Source organism: Mya arenaria, chromosome 6 (genome assembly GCF_026914265.1).
Source record: "Mya arenaria isolate MELC-2E11 chromosome 6, ASM2691426v1".
Lineage (NCBI taxonomy): Eukaryota > Metazoa > Mollusca > Bivalvia > Myida > Myidae > Mya > Mya arenaria.
In genome coordinates, this window is record NC_069127.1 from 47,847,954 (window position 1) to 47,874,759 (window position 26,806).

The 26,806-nt window shown below is 36.1% G+C and overlaps 1 protein-coding gene across 1 annotated transcript in view; it reads right to left on the reverse strand.

The window, feature by feature from the left end:
- Window positions 1–24: 24 nt before the first annotated feature.
- Window positions 25–26,806, reverse strand: part of LOC128238210 (nuclear pore complex protein Nup205-like) — a 79,693-nt gene continuing 52,911 nt past the window's right edge. The window contains exons 27-40 of the mRNA XM_052953868.1: window positions 22,792–23,077; window positions 21,093–21,191; window positions 20,681–20,838; window positions 19,730–19,921; window positions 18,066–18,181; window positions 16,352–16,493; window positions 7,371–7,503; window positions 6,669–6,917; window positions 2,941–3,021; window positions 2,630–2,796; window positions 2,229–2,343; window positions 1,518–1,652; window positions 835–1,016; window positions 25–404 (exon numbers count right to left, since the gene is read on the reverse strand). Of these exons, the coding sequence (XP_052809828.1) occupies window positions 315–404; window positions 835–1,016; window positions 1,518–1,652; window positions 2,229–2,343; window positions 2,630–2,796; window positions 2,941–3,021; window positions 6,669–6,917; window positions 7,371–7,503; window positions 16,352–16,493; window positions 18,066–18,181; window positions 19,730–19,921; window positions 20,681–20,838; window positions 21,093–21,191; window positions 22,792–23,077 (2,145 nt within the window). The 3' untranslated portion in view covers window positions 25–314. The remainder of the gene's footprint in view (window positions 405–834; window positions 1,017–1,517; window positions 1,653–2,228; window positions 2,344–2,629; window positions 2,797–2,940; window positions 3,022–6,668; window positions 6,918–7,370; window positions 7,504–16,351; window positions 16,494–18,065; window positions 18,182–19,729; window positions 19,922–20,680; window positions 20,839–21,092; window positions 21,192–22,791; window positions 23,078–26,806) is intronic.

Sequence of the window (26,806 nt, forward strand, 5' to 3'; positions counted from 1 at the left end):
TTTTTAATTCAAAGATAATCATCATCAGCAATGCACTTTTATTACACGAAAATCTGAACACATGATTCATTCAATAGAATAATAGAATGGAAAACAAATACACCCTTACATATACAGTAAAGTTGAAAGTGTGTTCATGTTTGTAATGTTTAATCAACAGTCATTGAAATAAGACAAACTGCTCCAGAGCCCACTTATCAAGATTTCTAAAAGACTATATTTAATTAGTCATGCAATTTTCCATGGTTGCAAATCTGTTTGATATAGTGAGCTTTCCAGCCTTTGCTGCTATTCATATTTGTAGTCCAAGTTATTCAGGAACCTGTATGCAGTCTCAGTAGACGCTTGACTCTCCGGATCACAGCCTCAACAAACCCATAGTGGCTGCGGCTCTTACAGAACGTCTGAAAGTAAAATAACTCCTTTTAATAAAATATTCTAAAATATAACCGAGGATCACAAGAAGCATACTTTAGCCACGCTGATGGGGAATGCTATATGCAAATTGTATTGTGAATACCAGATACTAGTATCTGTAACAGTTTCATAGATTTGGTCTTGACGCAGACCATGGCAACAATAACACCAATGACGATGCTTCTTGAGATCTAAGACGAAGACAGGGGGGGGGGGTCAGTACCTGTATTTTTGACAGTCATTCATTCCACATATTTGAAATTTGTGAAAGGCTGGATAAGTCTCAACTTATGAGGCTTAAACTTTCATACATAATAATTACAATCAGGTATTAAGGTAATTGTATGATCAAATATTACATGAGGTATGTAACATGCATGTTAACAAGTGTAAGTGTTTACACAACTGTAAGCATACCTGATTGATTTCCTGTATTTTCTTGAACAGCGACTCACTGAGCACAGTGACAGCTGCCTGTTTAAGTGTGTCGATATCTTGCTGGCGCACATGACGTCTCGAGTCATCCAGGTCAAAACTTGACACACTGTCTCCTCCTCCAATACGATCCATGGACGGGGAACCACCTACACCTACTGCATCTTAAATATGACAGTAAAAAAATTCCAATATTATGCCATTTTGTAAAACTATTGATGTTCTTCCTTCGTGGCATAGAAGTTAGGGCGTCAAAGATTCAAGCACCACACTTGGCTTGTTCTGATAAGGCCAGTTGCTTATCCAGTAGCTCGTTAAATAAATGAATGGGTACTGATGGACTTCCTGTCAGGCGCCCAGCAGATAAGATTGGAATCGAGATTAAAAGATCTTCATGATGTCAAATAAGTCTAGCTGGCCCTTAATTAAGCTGGGCGACATAACAATACACACTCCTGCTTATAGCTCCATTATACATTGCTTCTCACTGAGTCAGGGCTCTTTTTCCAAACTAATAAACCTTCAATGCGAGTAAGAAAGTAGTCGAGGGGAATCTATTTAGTTAAAATAGTTACCCGATATGTTTTTGTTTGCAAGTGCCAATGGTATCTGGATTTTACAATGATCGAGTTGAACAATTAGATGTGATCAATTATTTGTACAACCTTGCAGTCTCCTGATCTGCTGTTGTCTGCGTGCTTGTGTCTGTATGTTGGCCTGGCTCCTGTCACTAGGCACACAGTGGATCAGGTAGTATTCCAGGTGTCTCCATAACAAGAACAGGCTGTTCTCTATGATGTCTGATGCATGGGTTAAGGTGAAATACAGTAAAACTGCGATCACTCCAGGACACCGGGCACCAAGCTAAAACTTTGAGTGATACGATGTTTCAAACGACCCAAGTTTCCATTTTAGTCTGTTATGAAATGTCTTACAATGTATTTTCAAAGTTTGAAGTAGTCAGTTTACTTCGGCACTGATTACGTATTGCGTTGTGGAAATTGCTCATATGTTCAAAAGCTGTCATCAGGTATTAGCGGTCGTGAGTAAACAGTGATAATTGGTTTTTCACCCTTTTCTTATTCCCTTTCATTTGTCATTGCAATTTTTACAACTTGCGAAAATATAACACCAGCCACTTCTTTGTTTATTTTGAAACATGCTTTTTGGAAAATGTGTGAAATTATTACCTCAAGGTAATCATAAGGTTTTGCGCATGATTTGTGTATTTGGGACTAGCAATGGTGCTCGACTCCTTGACTAATACCTTTCTAAAACATTGATGAAAAGAAACTCGATGACCACTCACCAGTTGCAGTTTTCATCATAAGAAATTCTCACCACTGTCCCAGTTATTTGACATAGTCAAAGGATACAAGAGTATGCCTGTAGCTGGCGGTAGTTGTATGCTATGATGTGTGAGAGCCTCTTGTAGGCGACAGCCTGTCGTTGCTGGGATGACATTTTCTCACCCTCAACCACTCCAGAAAACTGAAACAAAGGAAATATAAGTACATAACAATGCTCAAACTTTGAAACAAAACATGATTTATTAACTCTGTTAGAAATTATGCTATGTGTTCATGCATTTTTTCTGGTATGCATACTGCCCTAGTGGTCTGAATGTTGGAATCTTTTCTAATAAAAACCTGGCATTAAATTAATTTGAATTTAAGTTGAATCAATCAGTCATGATGCCACTTTTTATTAAAAATGTTCCCAAATTATTTAAAATATCGTACAGAAACTTTCAACACTGTCAGTTTAAGCACATTACCTGTTTCAAGTCTTCCACACTCAGGTCTGAGAGTCCCTCAAGTTTGCCTAGGTGGAACTTTCTTTTCTCGTACACAGCTAGAAACTGACTCATGCATGTCTTCAGCTGGTACACAAGCACACCCAGGTTTGGTAGCTGGGCCGGGGTCAAACTCGATACTGACAGGTCTGCAGGACAATACATCTTGTAGTGCTTATGTGGAATATCAAAAATGTAAAGGCATTTTACCTCAATGTATATTAAACTCTTGACATTTACCGAGGCATAAAATTATATATAAACAATTACACAGTACACCAACCAATACACACCTCCACTGCCTTGAATGTCTCGAGTCATTGCCTCCTCCATATTCGGCCAGAAAAGAACTCTACAGTACTGCACATTTGGGCCTGCAAACCAATGGGAGGCAGTGTTTAAAACAACGTACCAGCTTCACAACCATGAGCGTAATGAAGTCTTTCTCAGCAGTATTTACAGCTTTAAGTGAGTAAATGCCCATTGGTGTGTGTCATACAAATAAAATACAGTGGACAGCTCTGTTAAACAAGAACATCACAGGAAGCGAAAGATGCTCCCCTTACTCCCATTTTCTATAAAAAGGCAGCATTTGTAATACAATGTGCTGATAGAAGGTAGAAGGTAAACGGTTGTAGTAGTATTATATACAAGTTGGAAAAATTCACAACATGGAACGATTTGGGCAGGTTTGAGAAGTAAATTTCAAGAAATAAAATAAACAAGAGGGCCCTGAAGGCCCTGTATCGCTCACCTGATCCAATTCAAGTGTGATATAAGTGTTTTCAGGGTGAGGGCAATTGATAACCCAGTTTCAAACTCTACTTAAAGATCATCAAGAATAACATTCTGATCAAGTTCCATGAACATGTGGTCATAAATGTGGCCTCTACAGTGTTAAAATACTTTTCCTATTATTTGTTCTGGTGACCTAGATTTTGACTGCACATGACCAAGATTCGAACTTGGCCTAGAGCTAATCAATATAAACATTCTGACTAAGTTTCATCAACATACAGTCATAAATGTGACCTCTAGAGTGCTTACAAGCTTTTCCTATGATTTGACCTAATGACCTAGTTTTTGACCACACATGACCCGGATTCAAACTTGACTTAGAGATTTTTAACATAAACAATCTGACCAACTTTCATGAACATACAGTTATAAATGTGAACTCTAGAGTGTTAAAAAGCTTTTCCTAAAATTTGACCTGGTGACCTAGTTTTTGACCGCACATGACCCAGATTCGAACTTGGCCTAGAGCTAATCAATATAAACATTCTGACTAAGTTTGATGAATATACAGTCGTAAATGTGACCTCTAGAGTGCTAACAAGCTTTTCCTATGATTTGACCTGATGACCTTGTTTTTGACCGCACATGACCCAGATTTAAACTTGACTTGGAGATTATTAATGTAAACATTCTGACCAACTTTCATGAAGAAACATTTATAAATGTGACCTCTAGATTGTCAAAAGCTTTTCCTTAAATTTGACCTGGTGACCTAGTTTTTGACCGCTCATGATCAAGATTCGAATTTGGCCTAGAACTAATCAATATAAACATTCTGACTAAGTTTCATCAACATACAGTCATAAATGTGACCTCTAGAGTGCTTACAAGCTTTTCCTATGATTTGACCTAATGACCTAGATTTTGACCACACATGACCCGGATTCAAACTTGACTTAGAGATTATTAACATAAACATTCTGACCAACTTTCATGAAGATACAGTTATAAATGTGACCTCTAGAGTGTTAACAAGCTTTTCCTTAAATTTGACCTGGTGACCTAGTTTTTGACCGCACATGACCCAGATTCGAACTTGGCCTAGAGCTAAACAATATAAACATTCTGACTAAGTTTCATGAGCATACAGTCGTAAATGTAAGCTCTAGAGTGCTAACAAGCTTTTCCTATGATTTGACCTAATGACCTAGTTTTTGACCGCACATGACCCAGATTTAAACTTGACTTAGAGATTATTAATATACACATTCTGACCAACTTTCATGAAGATACAGTCATAAATGTGACCTCTAGAGTGTTAACAAGCTTTTCCTTCAATTTGACCTGGTGACCTAGTGTTTGACCGCACATGACCCAGATTTAAACTTGACTTAAAGATTATTAATATAAACATTCTAACCAATTTTCATGAAGATACAGTCATTAATGTGACCTCTAGAGTGTTAACAAGCTTTTCCTTCAATTTGACCTGGTGACCTTGTTTTTGACTGCACATGACAGGGTTCAAATTTAGCCGTTGCTAACTCGCTAAATGCGAGTCAAATTCGGAAAATGCGAGTAGAATTTCTTGTCCACTTGATATTTTTAGCGAGTCACTTTTTACAAGTTCAAAACTTAGTTATTTAAAAAAGAGATCGGGAAGTTTACAAAAATCTCCAATAATTGTCTCAGTGATACGCACTTGTGAATTCTCACGTTAATAAATCGATCCCGCACCTGTCCCTTGTTTTCGTAAAACCTGTTGGCACTTTTGACGTCATACTCCCAGAATACTAAGAATGTATGTTGACAAATCATGTAGATATTTTACGGTGGTTAATTCGCTATTTTCAAATCAAAGTCAGGTTCGCCGAAATTTACGATGATCATAGAGCGATATGCTCTGCCATTTAGAGCTTCAAGCCATGTGATGAATGCTTGTTTATTCAATTAATGTCTGTTTATTTAATTTAAGTATATTAACACATGTAAAGAGTATTCAACGCCCGAAGAGAAAAGGGTGTGACGGATGGAAGGATGTACGGACAAATTAGCAATTGAAATGCTCTCTCTTTGGGGAGCATAAAAATGGTCTTACGTATGGTTTAAGATCCACTGAATAACTTAAAAAAGTCATTTCTTGTTAGTTTTTGCCACTAATACGCAATCTCAGTGATCAACCTTTTTAACCCGACACAGACACTGGCTCTTCATCATTATAAAGAAGAGGGGGTATATTGCTTTGCACATGTTGGTCATCAAACTTGACATGAAGGTTGGACCTGACTAGAAGATGACCCCTATTGCTTTGAGGGGTCATCAGGTCAAAGGTCAAGATCACAGTGACCTATAGTGCGAAAAGGTTGATAAAGCTTGTCTGAATGATAACTCAACAATGCCTTGACCTATGGTCATCAAACTTGACATGTAGGCTGGGCATGACCAGTAGATGACCCCTACTGATTTCAAAGTCACAGTGACCTTGAATGTGAAAAGTTTGTCCAAGTGATAACTCGACAATGCCTGCACCCATGGCCCTCAAACATGACTTGGAGGTTGGGCCTGACCAGTAGAGTACCTCTATTGATTTTAGGGGTCAAAGGTCAAGGTCACAGTCACCTTGAACGCCATTTTTTATTTATTTTAAACAGTCAACAGTTTCACAAGTAATTGTTCAGGCACCATCTTTTTTTGGCAATGCTGTTGGAAAGAGGTAAGTTGAACAAGACCTGTATTTCATGGTGTTTAAGATTTGTACAAAACATTTTTTTAATCCATCTACCCTTTCATGAGTAATCTGCAGGACAAAGGAGACCAGATTATATAATAAATTTAAAACTTAGTAACAGAGTCTTAGACTACGATTCTCTTTTTATATTATATCATACAAGAAAGTTGTCATTGAAAATATACTCTTTTCAGCAAAGTATATAATACACAATGAGATGACAGTACAAACACACATTAGTAGTGGCATGGAGAGTAACCAAGACTTTATCACCACAACGTGTAAAGCTTCAAACTGTATACAGCTTTTGCTGTTTTTCTATCCATCTAAATGTAATAAATTCATGTCCAACGGAACATTATGTAAAGGAGAAAATGGATTTTTTTTTAATTAGGCCATTTTTCTTTTCTGTCTTATTTTTCTTAATTTTATTTCCGGTTTCATTTCTCTAATCAGATTTTGATCTATAATTCTTCCTTAATTCAAGCCATTCACCCAAGTCAAGAAAACATCTGTACATGTGTTAATTGATTCATTACCATGCAACTGTCATACCTGAGTTAGACACAAGAGCGCGGCAGTATGACGTGACATTGGTAGCTACATCAAGGTATGCCTGAGTGACCTGGGCTTGTATCTCTGCCTTGTCACCCTCATGTTGAATGTCCAGGTTCTTCAGCTGCTTCATGAGTTTCTCGGAGACGCAATACCGTGGCAGCAGGGCGACCATGTGACGCTGGATCCTCAATTTGTGGCCGCGAAACTCTATCTCTGCAGTGTTTACCTCTGTATAGGGCTCCTCTTCTGGGAAACAATGTATTGGTGTATTGAAAGGAACACGGTTAAAATTTTAAGTTGTCAGCAACAGATGTACAAAACAATCACATCAAATCTGTTTAAAGCATGTTTGTAGCATGCCTACCCTATAATCTTAGCTTCTGGTATTTTATCCATGGTTTTTAGGCATCCCAATTTTAACACATTCTTTAACTCCTTAATTATGTATGTCAAGTGCGGCAGTGATGAATTTAGCTCTGAAAGTCAACCATTGACATTGTAAAAAATAATTGAAAATTAGTTCATATTAAATCAAATTTAACAAATGATGTAATTTTGACAGCAGGGTATTTTCCATAGTTATGAAATTTTATTTATCTACCATTCAATCACAATCAACGCTACTAAAAATTCTATGCAAACTTGTGCAGACTCAGAACATTGTGCATGACTGACTTGTAAGACTAAAGGTGATCATACCTCGACAGTTTGCACTTGAGATGACAGCTGTGGTGAGAGCTAGCTCCTGCAGCACCTGGAGGTTGATGCTTGTCCGTCTGTCCAGTAGGATAGCGTGGAATATGTCCCCATGGGAAACAATAAACTGCATCACCTGCACATGAGACACAAAAAGATGACAAGTGAGGTGTGGCATGATGGGTGAGAGCTTGACAATTTAACACAAGGTTATCAATGAAAACAATGTATGCGATAGAGGTACAAACTCTGTAAAAAAAAAATGTAGCCATAAAGTTCTGATAATATGAACGTTTCCTCTTCTTAGTAATAAGTCCGGAACCATATGGACCTATATCACACTATTAAGAAATTTAAAGGGCAAATCTCTAAAAAAAACCCACCAAACATATACATGCTGATAATACGCTCATCTCCTCTTGTAGGTTAAGCTTCACATATGATAACTGTACATGTACTTGTCAATCAAAGTGTCATTTTGATAATTCTATGTGTACCTGTCCATCCAAGTGTTATTTTGATAATTCTATGTTGACCTGTCCATCCAAGTGTCATTTAGATAACTGTATGTGTGCCTGTCCATCCAAGAGTCATTTTGATAATTGTACATGTACCTGTCCATCCAAGTGCATTTTGAAAACTGTATGTGTACTTGTCCATTCAAGTGTCATTTTGATAACTGAATGTGTACTTGTCCATCCAAGTGTCATTTTGAAAACTGTATGTGTACTTGTCCATCCAAGTGTCATTTTGATAACTGGATGTGTACTTGTCCATCCAAGTGTCATTTTGATAACTGAACATGTCCTTGTCCATCCAAGTGCATTTTGAAAACTGTGTGTACTTGTCCATCCAAGTGTCATTTTGAAACCTGTATGTGTACTTGTCCATCCGAGTGTCATTTTGAAAACTGTATGTGTACTTGACCATCCAAGTGTCATTCTGATAACTGAACGTGTACTTGTCCATCCTAGTGTCATTTTGATAATTGAACGTGTCCTTGTCCATCCAAGTGTCATTTTGATAACTGAACGTGTACTTGTCCATCCAAGTGTCAATTAGATAACTGTATGTGTACTTGTGTGCATTTGTCAATCCGAGTGTCATTTTGATAACTGTATTATGTGTACTTGTCCAACCAAGTGTCATTTTGATAACTGTATGTGTACTTGTCCATCCAAGTGTCATTTTGATAACTGTATTATGTGTACTTGTCCATCCGAGTGTCAATTTGATAACTGTTTGTGTACTTGTCCATCCACGTTTCATTTTGATAACTATATGTGTGCTTGTCCATCCAAGTTTCATTTTGATAACTGAATTATGTGTACTTGTCCAACCAAGTGTCATTTTGATAACTGTATGTGTACTTGTCCATCCAAGTGTCATTTTGATAACTGTATTATGAATACTTGTCCATCCAAGTGTCAATTTTATAACTGTTTGTGTACTTGTCCATCCAAGTGTCAATTTGATAACAGTATGTGTACTTGTCCATCCAAGTGTCATTTTGATAATTGGATGTGTATTTGTGTGCATTTGTCAATCCGAGTGTCATTTTTGATAACTGTATGTGTACTTGTCAATCCAAGTGTCATTTTGATAACTGTATTATGTGTACTTGTCCATACAAGTTTCATTTTGATATCTATATAACTATATATGTACTTGTCCATCCAAGTTTCATTTTGATAACTGTATTATGTGTACTTGTCCAACCAAGTGTCATTTTGATAACTGTATTATGTGTACTTGTCCATCCGAGTGTCAATTTGATAACTGTTTGTGTACTTGTCCATCCAAGTGTCAATTAGATAACTGTATGTGTATTTGTGTGCATTTGTCAATCCTAGTGTATTATGTGTATATTACTGATTACTGGTACATATTACTGATTACTGGTACATAAATTAACTGCTTTGGTATATCATGCTTATAAGTTTTGTATTATGTAATGATTTACTATGAAATGTAAAATGCATATAGATTGTTGAATAAAAAAAACAAAAACAAAAAAAACTGTATTATGTGTACTTGTCCATCCAAGTGTCATTTTGATAACTGTATTATGTGTACTTGTCCATCCAAGTGTCATTTTGAAAACTGAATGTGTACTTGTCCATCCAAGTGTCAGTTAGATAACTGTATGTGTACTTGTCCATCCAAGTGTCATTTTGATAACTGAATTATGTGTACTTGTCCATCCAAGTGTCATTTTGATAACTGTATTATGTGTACTTGTCCATCCAAGTTTCATTTTGAAAACTGTATTATGTGTACTTGTCCATCCAAGTGTCATTTTGATAACTGTTTTATGTGTACTTGTCCATCCAAGTGTCATTTTGAAAACTGTATTATGTGTACTTGTCCATCCAAGTGTCATTTTGAAAACTGTATAATGTGTACTTGTCCATCCAAGTGTCATTTTGAAAACTGTATTATGTGTACTTGTCAATCCAAGTGTCAATTAGATAACTGTATGTGTACTTGTCCATCCAAGTGTCATTTTGATAACTGTATTATGTGTACTTGTCCATCCAAGTGTCATTTTGATAACTGTATTATGTGTACTTGTCCATCCAAGTGTCATTTTGATAACTGTATTATGTGTACTTGTCCATCCAAGTGTCATTTTGAAAACTGTATTATGTGTACTTGTCCATCCAAGTGTCATTTTGAAAACTGTATTATGTGTACTTGTGCATCCAAGTGTCATTTTGAAAACTGTATTATGTGTACTTGTCCATCCAAGTGTCATTTTGAAAACTGTATTATGTGTACTTGTCCATCCAAGTGTCATTTTGAAAACTGTATTATATGTACTTGTCCATCCAAGTTTCATTTTGAAAACTGTATTATGTGTACTTGTCCATCCAAGTGTCATTTTGAAAACTGTATTATGTGTACTTGTCCATCCAAGTGTCATTTAGAAAACTGTATTATGTGTACTTGTCCATCCAAGTGTCATTTTGAAAACTGTTTTATGTGTACTTGTCCATCCAAGTGTCAATTAGATAACTGTATGTGTACTTGTCCATACAAGTGTCATTTTGATAACTGTATTATGTGTACTTGTCCATCCAAGTGTCATTTTGATAACTGTATTATGTGTACTTGTCCATCCAAGTTTCATTTTGAAAACTGTATTATGTGTACTTGTCCATCCAAGTGTCATTTTGATAACTGTTTTATGTGTACTTGTCCATCCAAGTGTCATTTTGAAAACTGTATTATGTGTACTTGTCCATCCAAGTGTCATTTTGAAAACTGTATAATGTGTACTTGTCCATCCAAGTGTCATTTTGAAAACTGTATTATGTGTACTTGTCAATCCAAGTGTCAATTAGATAACTGTATGTGTACTTGTCCATCCAAGTGTCATTTTGATAACTGTATTATGTGTACTTGTCCATCCAAGTGTCATTTTGATAACTGTATTATGTGTACTTGTCCATCCAAGTTTCATTTTGAAAACTGTATTATGTGTACTTGTCCATCCAAGTGTCATTTTGAAAACTGTATTATGTGTACTTGTCCATCCAAGTGTCATTTTGAAAACTGTATTATGTGTACTTGTGCATCCAAGTGTCATTTTGAAAACTGTATTATGTGTACTTGTCCATCCAAGTGTCATTTTGAAAACTGTATTATGTGTACTTGTCCATCCAAGTGTCATTTTGAAAACTGTATTATATGTACTTGTCCATCCAAGTTTCATTTTGAAAACTGTATTATGTGTACTTGTCCATCCAAGTGTCATTTTGAAAACTGTATTATGTGTACTTGTCCATCCAAGTGTCATTTAGAAAACTGTATTATGTGTACTTGTCCATCCAAGTGTCATTTTGAAAACTGTTTTATGTGTACTTGTCCATCCAAGTGTCAATTAGATAACTGTATGTGTACTTGTCCATACAAGTGTCATTTTGATAACTGTATTATGTGTACTTGTCCATCCAAGTGTCATTTTGATAACTGTATTATGTGTACTTGTCCATCCAAGTGTCATTTTGATAACTGTATTATGTGTACTTGTCCATCCAAGTGTCATTTTGAAAACTGAATGTGTACTTGTCCATCCAAGTGTCAATTAGATAACTGTATGTGTACTTGTCCATCCAAGTGTCATTTTGAAAACTGTATTATATGTACTTGTGCATCCAAGTGTCATTTTGAAAACTGTATTATGTGTACTTGTCCATCCAAGTGTCATTTTGAAAACTGAATGTGTACTTGTCCATCCAAGTGTCAATTAGATAACTGTATGTGTACTTGTCCATACAAGTGTCATTTTGATAACTGTATTATGTGTACTTGTCCATCCAAGTGTCATTTTGATAACTGTATTATGTGTACTTGTCCATCCAAGTGTCATTTTGATAACTGTATTATGTGTACTTGTCCATCCAAGTGTCATTTTGAAAACTGAATGTGTACTTGTCCATCCAAGTGTCAATTAGATAACTGTATGTGTACTTGTCCATCCAAGTGTCATTTTGAAAACTGTATTATATGTACTTGTGCATCCAAGTGTCATTTTGATAACTGTATTATGTGTACTTGTCCATCCAAGTGTCATTTTGATAACTGTATTATGTGTACTTGTCCATCCAAGTGTCATTTTGATAACTGTATTATGTGTACTTGTCCATCCAAGTGTCATTTTGAAAACTGAATGTGTACTTGTCCATCCAAGTGTCAATTAGATAACTGTATGTGTACTTGTCCATCCAAGTGTCATTTTGAAAACTGTATTATATGTACTTGTGCATCCAAGTGTCATTTTGAAAACTGTATTATGTGTACTTGTCCATCCAAGTGTCATTTTGATAACTGTATTATGTGTACTTGTCCATCCAAGTGTCATTTTGATAACTGTATTATGAATACTTGTCCATCCAAGTGTCAGTTTTATAACTGTTTGTGTACTTGTCCATCCAAGTGTCAATTTGATAACAGTATGTGTACTTGTCCATCCAAGTGTCATTTTGATAATTGGATGTGTATTTGTGTGCATTTGTCAATCCGAGTGTCATTTTTGATAACTGTATGTGTACTTGTCAATCCAAGTGTCATTTTGATAACTGTATTATGTGTACTTGTCCATACAAGTTTCATTTTGATAACTATATAACTATATATGTACTTGTCCATCCAAGTTTCATTTTGATAACTGTATTATGTGTACTTGTCCAACCAAGTGTCATTTTGATAACTGTATTATGTGTACTTGTCCATCCGAGTGTCAATTTGATAACTGTTTGTGTACTTGTCCATCCAAGTGTCAATTAGATAACTGTATGTGTATTTGTGTGCATTTGTCAATCCTAGTGTATTATGTGTATATTACTGATTACTGGTACATATTACTGATTACTGGTACATAAATTAACTGCTTTGGTATATCATGCTTATAAGTTTTGTATTATGTAATGATTTACTATGAAATGTAAAATGCATATAGATTGTTGAATAAAAAAAACAAAAACAAAAAAAAATGTATTATGTGTACTTGTCCATCCAAGTGTCATTTTGATAACTGTATTATGTGTACTTGTCCATCCAAGTGTCATTTTGAAAACTGAATGTGTACTTGTCCATCCAAGTGTCAGTTAGATAACTGTATGTGTACTTGTCCATCCAAGTGTCATTTTGATAACTGAATTATGTGTACTTGTCCATCCAAGTGTCATTTTGATAACTGTATTATGTGTACTTGTCCATCCAAGTTTCATTTTGAAAACTGTATTATGTGTACTTGTCCATCCAAGTGTCATTTTGATAACTGTTTTATGTGTACTTGTCCATCCAAGTGTCATTTTGAAAACTGTATTATGTGTACTTGTCCATCCAAGTGTCATTTTGAAAACTGTATAATGTGTACTTGTCCATCCAAGTGTCATTTTGAAAACTGTATTATGTGTACTTGTCAATCCAAGTGTCAATTAGATAACTGTATGTGTACTTGTCCATCCAAGTGTCATTTTGATAACTGTATTATGTGTACTTGTCCATCCAAGTGTCATTTTGATAACTGTATTATGTGTACTTGTCCATCCAAGTTTCATTTTGAAAACTGTATTATGTGTACTTGTCCATCCAAGTGTCATTTTGAAAACTGTATTATGTGTACTTGTCCATCCAAGTGTCATTTTGAAAACTGTATTATGTGTACTTGTCCATCCAAGTGTCATTTTGAAAACTGTATTATATGTACTTGTCCATCCAAGTTTCATTTTGAAAACTGTATTATGTGTACTTGTCCATCCAAGTGTCATTTTGAAAACTGTATTATGTGTACTTGTCCATCCAAGTGTCATTTAGAAAACTGTATTATGTGTACTTGTCCATCCAAGTGTCATTTTGAAAACTGTTTTATGTGTACTTGTCCATCCAAGTGTCAATTAGATAACTGTATGTGTACTTGTCCATACAAGTGTCATTTTGATAACTGTATTATGTGTACTTGTCCATCCAAGTGTCATTTTGATAACTGTATTATGTGTACTTGTCCATCCAAGTGTCATTTTGATAACTGTATTATGTGTACTTGTCCATCCAAGTGTCATTTTGAAAACTGAATGTGTACTTGTCCATCCAAGTGTCAATTAGATAACTGTATGTGTACTTGTCCATCCAAGTGTCATTTTGAAAACTGTATTATATGTACTTGTGCATCCAAGTGTCATTTTGAAAACTGTATTATGTGTACTTGTCCATCCAAGTGTCATTTTGAAAACTGAATGTGTACTTGTCCATCCAAGTGTCAATTAGATAACTGTATGTGTACTTGTCCATACAAGTGTCATTTTGATAACTGTATTATGTGTACTTGTCCATCCAAGTGTCATTTTGATAACTGTATTATGTGTACTTGTCCATCCAAGTGTCATTTTGATAACTGTATTATGTGTACTTGTCCATCCAAGTGTCATTTTGAAAACTGAATGTGTACTTGTCCATCCAAGTGTCAATTAGATAACTGTATGTGTACTTGTCCATCCAAGTGTCATTTTGAAAACTGTATTATATGTACTTGTGCATCCAAGTGTCATTTTGATAACTGTATTATGTGTACTTGTCCATCCAAGTGTCATTTTGATAACTGTATTATGTGTACTTGTCCATCCAAGTGTCATTTTGATAACTGTATTATGTGTACTTGTCCATCCAAGTGTCATTTTGAAAACTGAATGTGTACTTGTCCATCCAAGTGTCAATTAGATAACTGTATGTGTACTTGTCCATCCAAGTGTCATTTTGAAAACTGTATTATATGTACTTGTGCATCCAAGTGTCATTTTGAAAACTGTATTATGTGTACTTGTCCATCCAAGTGTCATTTTGATAACTTGATTATGTGCACTTGTCCATCCGAGTGTCATTTTGAAAACTGAATGTGTACTTGTCCATCCAAGTGTCAATTTTGATAACTGTATGTGTACTTGTCAATCCAAGTGTCATTTTGATAACTGTATTATGTGTACTTGTCCATCCTAGTACTTGTCCATCCAAGTGTCATTTTGATAACTAAATTATGTGTACTTGTCCATCCGAGTGTCAATTTGATAACTGTTTGTGTACTTGTCCATCAAAGTGCCAATTTGATAACTGTATGTGTACTTGTCCATCCAAGTGTCATTTTGATAACTGTATGTGTACTTGTCCATCCAAATGTCATTTTGATAACTGTATGTGTACTTGTCCATCCAAGTGTCATTTTGATAACTGTATGTGTACTTGTCCATCCAAGTGTCCATTAGATAACTGTATGTGTATTTGTGTGCATTTGTCAATCCTAGTGTCATTTTTGATAACTGTATGTGTACTTGTCAATCTAAGTGTCATTTTGATAACTGTTTTATGTGTACTTGTCCATCCAAGTGTCATTTTGATAACTGTATTATGTGTACTTGTCCATCCAAGTGTCATTTTGATAACTGTATTATGTGAACTTGTCCATCCAAGTGTCATTTTGAAAACTGAATGTGTACTTGTCCATCCAAGTGTCAATTAGGTAACTGTATGTGTACATGTCCATACAAGTGTCATTTTGGTAACTGTATTATGTGTACTTGTCCATCCAAGTGTCATTTTGATAACTATATTACGTGTACTTGTCCATCCAAGTGTCATTTTGAAAACTGTATTATGTGTACTTGTCCATCCAAGTGTCATTTTGAAAACTGTATTATGTGTACTTGTCCATCTGTACTTGTCCATCCAAGTGTCATTTTAAAAACTGTATTATTTGTACTTGTCCATCCAAGTGTCATTTTGATAACTGTATTATGTGTACTTGTCCATCCAAGTGTCATTTTGATAACTGTATTATGTGTACTTGTCCATCCAAGTGTCATTTAGAAAACTGTATTATGTGTACTTGTCCATCCAAGTGTCCTTTAGAAAACTGAATGTGTACTTGTCCATCCAAGTGTCAATTAGATAACTGTATGTGTACCTGTCCATACAAGTGTCATTTTGATAACTGTATTATGTGTACTTGTCCATCCAAGTGTCATTTTGATAACTGTATTATGTGTACTTGTCCATCCAAGTGTCATTTAGAAAACTGTATTATGTGTACTTGTCCATCCAAGTGTCATTTTGAAAACTGAATGTGTACTTGTCCATCCAAGTGTCAATTAGATAACTGTATGTGTACTTGTCCATCCAAGTGTCATTTTGAAAACTGAATGTGTACTTGTCCATCCAATTGTCAATTAGATAACTGTATGTGTACTTGTCCATCCAAGTGTCATTTTGATAACTTGATTATGTGCACTTGTCCATCCATGTGTCATTTTGAAAACTGAATGTGTACTTGTCAATCCAAGTGTCATTTTGATAACTGTATGTGTACTTGTCCATCCAAGTGTCATTTTGAAACCTGTACATGAACAAACATCTGTACAAATAATAACATCACTATGGACCAAACTTATTTCCATTCGCTATTTATGGACAAATAACCCACTGCATACCTGAGTACCTGCCTCCCTGTTTTCAGTGCCAAGAGAGGTAAGTAGGGCAAGACAGAACCTCAGTGTAGTGAACAGCAGGTGGCGGTATCGGGATACTGCGTCTGGCAGGAAGTCATCCTCCACACTGTACACTGCTTGGCTCCTAATTAAAGACATATGTAAACAAGAGGCCCAAAAGGGCCTATGCTCTACTGGCATGGCTATTGTGGTCATTTTTAATCCAGAGCATGTATGTATGGGTAAAAGGCAACAGACATATAGTTCACATTTTGTGTTTGGGTTACCGGAAAACGTTGTACATTCAACATCTGAGTCCAGAAAGAATTGTAAGCAGATTAGTTGCATGAACTATTTTAATATGTGCCAAGTAAAAGTCATCTGACAAAAAAAAATGCTTTCAAAACTGTACTCATGGTAAAAATTTCTGTAGTTTTAAAGATTAAAAAAAAAGTTAAAAGTCAAGGGCATCCCAGGACAAAATTGATCAATTTGAACAAATATTCACATGCAATTGTGCTGAGATGGATGCAAAAACACACAAAAAGATTTTCAAACCTTTCCCAATTTAAGTTTACCAAACCTGTGAATCCTGGGCATGGCCAGTAATGACCCCAGGTGCATAACTTGAACAAACATTCACAACCAATTTTGTTAAGATGAATGCGCAAACTACAGATACTCAACATCTGAGCTCAGAAAGAATTGTAAGCAGATTAGTTGGATGAACTATTTCAATATGTGCCAAGTAAAAGTCATCTGACAAAAAATTTTTTTTCAAAACTGTACTCATGGTAAAAATTTATGTAGTTTTGAATTTTTTAAAAACGTTGGTCAAAAGGTCAGTCAAGGGAATCCTAGGACAACATTGATCAATTTTAACAAATATTCACAAGCAATCGTGCTGAGATGGATGCAAAAACACACAAAAAGATTTTCAAACCTTTCCCAATTTAATTTTACCAAACCTGTGAACCCTGGGCGTGGCCAGTAATGACCCCAGGTGCATATCTTGAACAAACATTCACAACCAATTTTGTTAAGATGAATGTGCAAACTACAGACAGAGCTAAAAAAATGGCATTTGGGCTTTCAACAAGAACAAGGCAGAGCAATTCACAAAATCAACCGCAGTACAAAAAGCAAATTCTCTCCCTTAGTCCTAGATTTGAATTTACATGTACATGTAAACTTGGCTAAAAATAGAATTTGATCATGCAGACCTGCATGGCTAAAAATAAGTTAACTAAAAATAGCATTTCTTTAATTTAAAACTTTCAAGGCCCATAATCTAGGCATGCAAAGGCGGATATGGCTGGTTTTCGAAAGGAACCAAGCTCTAATTGATATCTAAATACTAAATACTAAAGTTTCATCGAAATACAATCAAAACTGAAGACTGTATCACGTTAACAAGAAATTGTTTACAGACGCACAGAAGCACATACTACATACACATTACAATCGCATAAGCTCTTCTGGCCTTTGGCCAGTAGAGCTAAAAATGAGGCCAATTTGAATATTCAGAATTCCATAAGAATTCAGAATTACGTTTTTTACATGCTTGTGAGCCTTAAAGCCTTCTGAAGTTTGGTACACACCAATCACTGTAATCGCTTTGCATACGCATCTTATTTCTAAGAAGGATTAAAATGAAGTCTTATATATACTTTTAAATATGTGTACAATTTTTTTTACATTAAGCAAGTGTCTGTACCTATCCATGTCGGGTCTCATGTCGAAGAAGGAACAAGCTGCCAGCTGTGACATGACACCACACCTCAGTATCGTGCTGGCGCCTGTCGCAGTCTCTGCTACTCGGGTCAACAGACTCTGAAACACACAATTCATTATCAATATGCTTGCCAATGTGAATATCTTCTTACTATTGTCCAGTGAACAAGAGCGGTCACAGACAGCTATATCCCCCGCCTCATGGGGACATTTTTTGTAACAAAAGCCAATCAATGGTAAGGGTAGTTTCTCAGGAACATAAGAAATGCGTAAAATTAAGAAAGGGCAATAACTCTTTCAAAAAAGGTCAAATTGCAAAAGCCCGACAATATGCGCTGCGTCACTATATAGTCATCAATCTGTGAAAGTTTGGTAGAAATCGCATTAAAAACGTAAGAGGAGTTGCGAAGAAACCAATTTTAAATGTAAAACAAGCAAAGGGCAATAACTCTTTCACAAATAGTCAAATCGCAAAAGCCAGACAATATGCGCTGCTTCACTTTATGATCATCAATCTGTGAAAATTTGGTAGAAATCGCATGAAAAATATAAGAGGAGTTGCGAAGAAACCAATTTTAAATGTAAAATAAGCAAAGAGCAATAACTCTTTCACAAATAGTCAAATCAGGAAAGCCCAACAATATGCGCTGCTTCACTTTATGATCATCAATCTGTGAAAGTTTGGTAGAAATCGTATGAAAATGTAAGAGGAGTTGCGAAGAAACCAATTTTAAATGTAAAATAAGCAAAGGGCAATAACTCTTTCAAAAATGGTCGATTCGGGAAAGCCCAACAATATGTGCTGCTTCACTTTATGATCATCAATCTGTAAAAGTTTGGTAGAAATCGCATGAAAAACGTAAGAGGAGTTGCGAAGAAACCAATTTTAAATGTAAAATAAGCAAAGGGCAATAACTCTTTCAAAAATGGTCAAATCAGGAAAGCCCAACAATATGCGCTGCTTCACTTTATGATCATCAATCTGTGAAAGTTTGGTAGAAATAGCATGAAAAACGTAAGAGCAGATGCGAAGAAACCAATTTAAAATGTAAAATAAACAAAGGGCTATAACTCTATCAAAAATGATTGAATCGCAAAAGCCCGACAATATGCGCTGCTTCACTTTATGATCATCAATCTGTGAAAGTTTAATAGAAATCGCATGAGAAATGTAAGAGGAGATGCAAAGAAATGAATGTGGGACGGACAGATGCACACACGCACACACACACGCACGGAATAGCGTCTACCAGTACTATATCCCTTCGCCTTTTCAAGGCAGGGGATAATTAAGTTAAAGTATTAGCACAACATGGCCACAACAGAAACCTTTCCCTTCAACAGACAAAGGTTACAAGGTTACAGTGGACATACTACATTTTAATTATTTGGCGTTTTAAGGAATACATAAGGATTTATTTTAATTCAAAATCATCATGTAAATTCTACTCAGTTTATCTCTCAGTTTTGGAGGGGTCAAAGGCTTTGTAGATCCAAGCCCAACTAGGGGCACTTTCAAACTACTGTATTAGCAGAAAGGATATCTGAACTACACTCGTTTCTACCGTGGAAAAAGACTCACACTTGATTCAAATCAGTGCATAGCTGCCTTCTCGATCAATCTGAAATACATTTGCATCAACTCACCAGTTTTGATTCATACAGATAGAGCACTTTGAGGCTGTGTGTGCCTCCAGCCAGGACGGACATTAGTTTTTCATCATCAGCAGAGAGACTGTCGATGAGGTGTTGGAGGTATCCCTTGGAAGACAGGAACGACAACCACTGGCTAAACTTGTCCATCATGACAATACAGTCCAGCACCGATAGGGCCAACATCTGTAAAATTCACATAACATGACTCAATTCTATTAACTAACATGACTCAATTCTATTAACTGGTTTACAGTTATAAAACAAATGTTTTTTTATCCATGATTTCATCACATTACTGTTTTTGTTTATTATCCTGTGCCAAACCAGGTTTTTGGAAGGGGATATTGTTTTGTGTTGTCCGGCCTTCCAGCACTGTCACACTTGTTCTGTCCAGCCATATCTTGGTAGGAATTTATCAGATACTGTTCAAACTTGGTCAGAATGTTCCCCTTCATGAAATCTCTACCCCTTTTAGGTTACATGGGGATAACTAGGTCACTAGGTTGAATCTTAGAAAAACCTTGTTAACACTATAGATTATATTTTTTGCAATTTTTATGGTACAATATTCCTTTTATTAGTTATGAACTGGGTAACATGGGGTCTTAAACTAGATTTCTAGGTCAAATCCAAATGCTACACTTCAAACAATACTCTTTTTTTCAAGAAATTGCAAACAAAATCATATCTCATATCCAATGTTCATAAGAGTCCATCACTTTGCAGTCATATTGCATGTTTCGGTTCAAATATTACACCAACACTTGTTTAATATTGAAGTTGTAAGTCACCATTATGAAATCAATTATTTATGTCCACAAGTGTGTAGACAAACAGAGTTTTTCAAGGTAGTTACTCATTAATGCAACGACGTTTCGATTACAACAACTGTAATGTTGTAAATACTTGATGAGACAACACTGGAAGTGTATGTGTGCCTACCCTGCCCACGTCGAGCCCGTCACAGGCATCTCTACACAGCAGATCCATGAAGGTGTCACCATAGTTGAGGATGGTCGCTATGTTTTCCTTGCGTAGTTGATCATACTCTGTGTCCCCAGATGACAGAAGGCGAGATTCCACACCACCACTTCTCTCATCTTAACACATTAAACCAGGAATTTATATATATTGTGAATTTTAAGTGCAGCTATGTGGTACAAACAAGGACTACTTGTACATGTATTTCTCACATATTATATTGAAGTTTAATATGCAAGGAAAGTTTGTTCAATTACATGTATCTTGAAATGTGATAATTTCACCATGTTGGATCTATATTAATATACCAATTCATCATTATGTTTCTATTAACCACAAGAAGGTATTCATAAACATAAATGTGTACATGTACCTTGTAGATGTTTGTGAGAATTCCTGGGCGTATCAGCAATCTGCAGGTAGTAGAGCAGGGTTCCATATAGCTTAGCCCGCACACGCTGCTGGCCTCCACCTGGGAGTAAATACATACACATGTCAAATACAGGCTTATTTGAAATAGTGGGATTCGATTCAGGAGGTTATAATTCAACTCATTTTCTGGCAGACATTCATTTTACATGACCAAGGTCAATGTTGTCATTTTTAAATTATAAAAGTTATAAGTGTTTGCTTATCCCAACTTAAAAGAATGAGCTAACAAGAGTGACAAATGTCCCTGAAGTGCAGTGGATTATGCAATTACTTATGCCTACAATCAGGAAGAGTTAACATAAACTAGAAGCATAATGGCTGACATTAAGTGTGAAGGAGTGATGAAGGGAGAGGTAGGGATGTGGGTCTTGTTACAGCCAGGACACAACCAACCATACTCTATGTGCAAATATGAAGCATTCCATAATGATGAAGTGTGGCCTTAAACTTTGAAGTAGGGTTGTGGGTCTTGCAGCCGAAAAGTTGTCTATATATTTTTGGCTCAATGCCATCAAAATTCCAAGCATTCAGACACGTTATGTGTTGATAATTAGAGGACAATGGATCTATAGCTTGATTGTTCTTGACAACAAGATGAACCCTATTGGTGATTAGTCAGTATGTCAAAAATCTTACGTCATTCAAAATGACATCCTTAAGTTTCATTTTTAATGCAAAAATGGACATACCCCCAGTACCATTCCTAGTTTTATTTATTTTTCTTTCAAGATGCATAACAAGACGCCAATGCGGCAACGCCGCATTAAAGCCGGATTTTTATTTGAAGATGAAATTTTGCAAACCAAGGATTTGAGCATTTTTAACCAAAATAATTAGCTGAAATAGAATTGAGGTTCCTGTACATTGCACGCCCTCTTATTATAATCTATCACTGTATGAAGTTTTATTAAATTCCATCTAATGGTTTTCAAGTTATGCTCAGGACAAGAAAAAGTAACAAAGAGCACTAACTATGTAATAAGCTGAAATAGAATTGCAGTTCCTGTACACTGCACTCCCTCTCATTATGATCTATCACTGTATGAAGTTTTATTAAATCCCATCCAATAGTTTTTAATTTATGCTCCGGACAAGAAAAAAGTAACAAAGGGCAGTAACTCTGTAATAAGCAAGAATAGAGTTATTGTACACTGCACTTCCTCACACTGTGCTTTACCATTGTATGAAGTTCCAATGAATTCCATCCAGTACTTTTCAAGTTATACTCCGGACAAAAAAAAGTAACAAGGGGCAATAACTCAGTAATAAGCAAGAATAGAGTTATGGTTATTGTACACTGCACTTCCTCCCACTGTGCTTTACCATTGTATGAAGTTCCAATGAATTCCATCCAGTACTTTTCAAGTTATACTCCGGACAAAAAAAAGTAACAAGGGGCAATAACTCAGTAATAAGCAAGAATAGAGTTATGGTTATTGTACACTGCACTTCCTCTCATTATGCTCTACCATTGTATGAAGTTTGATTACCATTGGATAAAAACTCTTTGATTTTATTACATTAAATGAAAACTTTAACGCAAAATTGTTAACGCCCGCCCGGTTTTCGCAATTCTATAACCCGTAATTTTTCGATGAAAAATTCGGCTAAAAATGAGAATTCAAAAACAAGAAACTTACTACATCTGAGGATATGCTCAATTAATCCTTTGAGAACCATCTGTAGTGAGGTTGCAAACAGAGTTCTTGTTCCTGACCCCTGTGATCCTTGACCCCACGACACGGTGGTGTTGTTCACACCCTGCTGGGACCTATCCAGCATGGTTACATACTGGAGGTCACGATGCTCCTTGTCGCTAGGAGATTGATCATGTGCCATGAAACACTGGCGAAGATTGGCCATCAGAATTAGTATTGTCCCGGCAACAGGGGCAGTTAGCTCTGGCAAAGCATCATCATCAGCTACCTGTAGGGTGGGGACAAAATATGTGTTACAACTTTTCCAATACATCTAGTAGGTACTAGTTATCAAAGCCAATATATAGCTATAACGAGTGTGTGTTAAAAAGCTAAATAACTTGTAACAATTGATGTTGTAATAACTAAACAAGAGGGCCATGATGGCCCTAAATCGCTCACCTGAGTAAAAGAGTTTAACCTTTGTTATTAATATAGCTTGTTTCTCAAAGAATATTGAACAAGAGCTGTCAAAGTATGTGACAAATGCCCCCCAATGTGACATTGATCTATGAACAAGTACATAAAAAGTTGATCTTGCCTTTATGTGTCAAATACATATTGCAAGTTATATTAAATTGCCTCTGAGCATAGAAAAACAAGAGGCACATCAGTGCCTGTGCTCCACTGGCCAAAAGGTTCAAGCAAAGACCACCTAACGAACATTTTCGTCAAGTTTCATAGAAATACAATCATCAATTTTTGAGGAGAAGTTATTTAAAAAAATTTTTTACTTTAATAGCTCTGGCTGCCATGTTGTGCAGTGGACCGAAATGATTTGGGCAATTTGAGTAAAGGAGCACCAAACAAACATTTCTGTCAAGTTTTATCGAAAAAAGGTCATCGGTTTCGACGACAAGTCGTATAAAGTTTTTTTTATTTTTTAGCTCTGGCAGCCATGGTGTGCAGTGGACTGGAACCATTTAACAAATTTTGGTTAATGACCACCCAAGGAACATTTCTGTCAAGTTTCATCAAAATCTGATCATCGGTTAACATTTAATCTGAATAGATTATGAAGCAAATATCTAACCTGAACAAGAACTGACGAGATAGAATCAACTTGGTGTTTCACTTACACTTTTCGGCCATTTAAGTTACTAAAAATAGCTGTTTCATAAACTTTCAGAATGTCACTTAAACGAAAATTAATGTTCAGTCTATATATACTTTCCTATGTATAAATGTAAGGTTTTTAAATTGATCTTTTTGTGAGAACTTTATGCTTATATGTTTACTCATAAATTATTATTGTTTAAAAATTATTTAAAGATGCTATACGTGAAAAATTAAGACATTATTTTTTTTCTATTAAAGGGAGGTAATTCAGTAGTAAAATGTAATCAAAGCTATTAAAGCATGGCATTTCTTTTCTAACCATGTTGATATTATTACATTCTATTCAAGCAAGATGCCTTTTGTTTTTACATAGTACCCATAGGTTCTGAAAAACAAGGAGCACTATTCCCAACAGAAGGATGTCACTCCCTATCACTGCATGAGCATCATGATAAAGAAATGTTTACTCAAACTGCAAGCTGCTCAATTGAAATAGGTATTTACCTCAAGCATACAGTTTTATAATGTGGCAAAATAGTCGGACTACTAGATTGTCATTCGGACTAGTAAAATATGCCATTATGCTAGTCCAACTGGCTAGTAGGTTAAAATGTTTTTCGTGAAGACTGCGGACGAGAAGTCCTTAAAGGTTTTTCTATTTTTAACTCTCGCAGCCATGTTGTGCAGCGGACCGGAACCATTTGGGCAATATTGGTTAAAGGGCATCCCGATGAACATTTATGTAAAGTTTCATCAAAATCTGATAATCGGTTTCTGAGAAGATGTAGTTTAACGTTTTTTTCTATTCTTAGCTCTGGTGCCCATGTTGTGCAGCAGACCAGAACTGTTTGGGCTATTTTGGTTAAGGACTACCCAAGTAACATTTCTGTCAAGTTTCATTGCAATACGATCATCGGTTTCTGAGGAGAAGTCGTTTAAAGGTTTTTCTATTTTTACCTCTGGGGGCCATCTTGTGCAGTGGACCGAAACCATTGAAGCAAATTTGATAAAGGACCATCCAAGGAACATTTCTGTTAAGTTTCATCAAAATCTGATCATCGGTTTCTGAGAAGATGTTCTTTAAAGGTTTTTCTATTTTTTTGCCCTGGCAGCCATGTTGTGCAGCGGACCGGAACCATTTGAGCAATTTTGGTTAAGGACCACCCAAGGAACAATTCTGTCAAGTTTCATCAAAATCTGCCTATCCGTTTCAGAGGAGATGTCGTTTAAAGATTTTGCTATTTTTAGCTGTGGCGGCCATATTGTGCAATGGACCAGAACCATTTGAGCAATTTTAATAAAGGACCACCCAAGGAACATTACTGTCAAGTTTCATCAAAATCTGCCGAACCGTTTCAGAGGAGATGTCGTTTAAAGATTTTGCTATTTTTAGCTCTGGCGGCCATATTGTGCAATGGACCGAAACCATTTGAGCAATTTTGGTAAAGGACCACCAAAGGAACATTCCTGTGAAGTTTTGTCAAAATCCGCTTATCAGTTTCAGAGGAGATGTCGTTTAAAGTAAAAGTTTACGCACGCACGCACGCACGCACGCACACACGACGGACAATCTGTGACGACATAAGCTCCATGGCCTTCGGCCAGTGGAGCTAAAAACTGATCATACTAAATGACAGCCAACACTCTTTATGTCCTCATATTCAGCATTCCATTGTGAATAAACACTTAGTGTATCTTTCACCTTAGAGGTAGGGACATGGGTCCTGCACACGACACGTTGTCTTGGTATTTCGAAAACATATGGCAAGTCATTTTAAAATCTGTCCATATAAGAGAAAGTCACAGCGCGGACACGACAGCCTACATTTTCCTTCAGGTTGCCATGGCAACCAGAGTTCTGCATGGAATTAATTTTTTTGAACAATTTTGAAAAAGCACCAACCAAGGATCATTCCTATGAAGTTTCATCAAAATTGTCCAAGCGGTTTAGGAGAAGAAGATGATTGTAACCAATTGTTGACACTTTTCCTTTAGGTTGCCATGTCAACCAGAGTTCTACATGGAATTAATTTCTTTGAACAATTTTGAAAAAGCACCAACCAAGGATCATTCCTATGAAGTTTCATCAAAACTGTCAAAGCGGTTTAGGAGAAGAAGATGATTATAACCAATTGTTGACATTTTCCTTTAGGTTGCCATGGCAACCGGGCCAAACAAAATTATGTGAACAAATTTAAGAGAGGTCCATGCAAGGACACTTCAAACCAAATTTGATGAAGATCTATCAAGGGGTTCATGCGAAGAAAATGTTAAGTTTTTTTTACTAATTTTAGCTCTGGTGGCCCTTAAAAGGGGCCAAACAAAATTATTTGAAAAGACCTGACAGAGGCCCATGCTAGGATGCTTCAGACTTGAAGATCCATCAAGCAGTTAATAAGATCAAGTTGTTTAAAGGTTTTTCTATTTTTTGCTCTGGTGACCCCTAAAAGGGGCCAAACAAAACCATTTGAACAAAGTTGAGAGAGGACCATGTAAGGATGCTACATATCAAGTATGGAGTCATTCTGACCTTTACTTTCAGAGGAAAAGACGCTTAAGTGACAAGACAATGTAAAAACAAATGACCCCTGAGCAAGGCCAATTTGACCCCAGGACAATAATTTGAATACCTTTGGTGTAGGTCCACTAGGTAACAGTATATACCAAATATGAAAGCTCTAGGTCATATTTTGGAGAAGAGGATTTTTAAAGTTTTATTATATAAGACTATATAAAAATATTGAAAACCTAAGCCTATGAACACGGGGCGTGGCTAATTTTGACCCCAGGGCTTAAGTTTGAACAATCTTAATAGTGGTCCGATAAACAATGCTTCATACCAAATATCTAAGGCCTTCGCCTTTTGGTTTCGGAGAAGAAGATTTTAGAAGTTTTCATC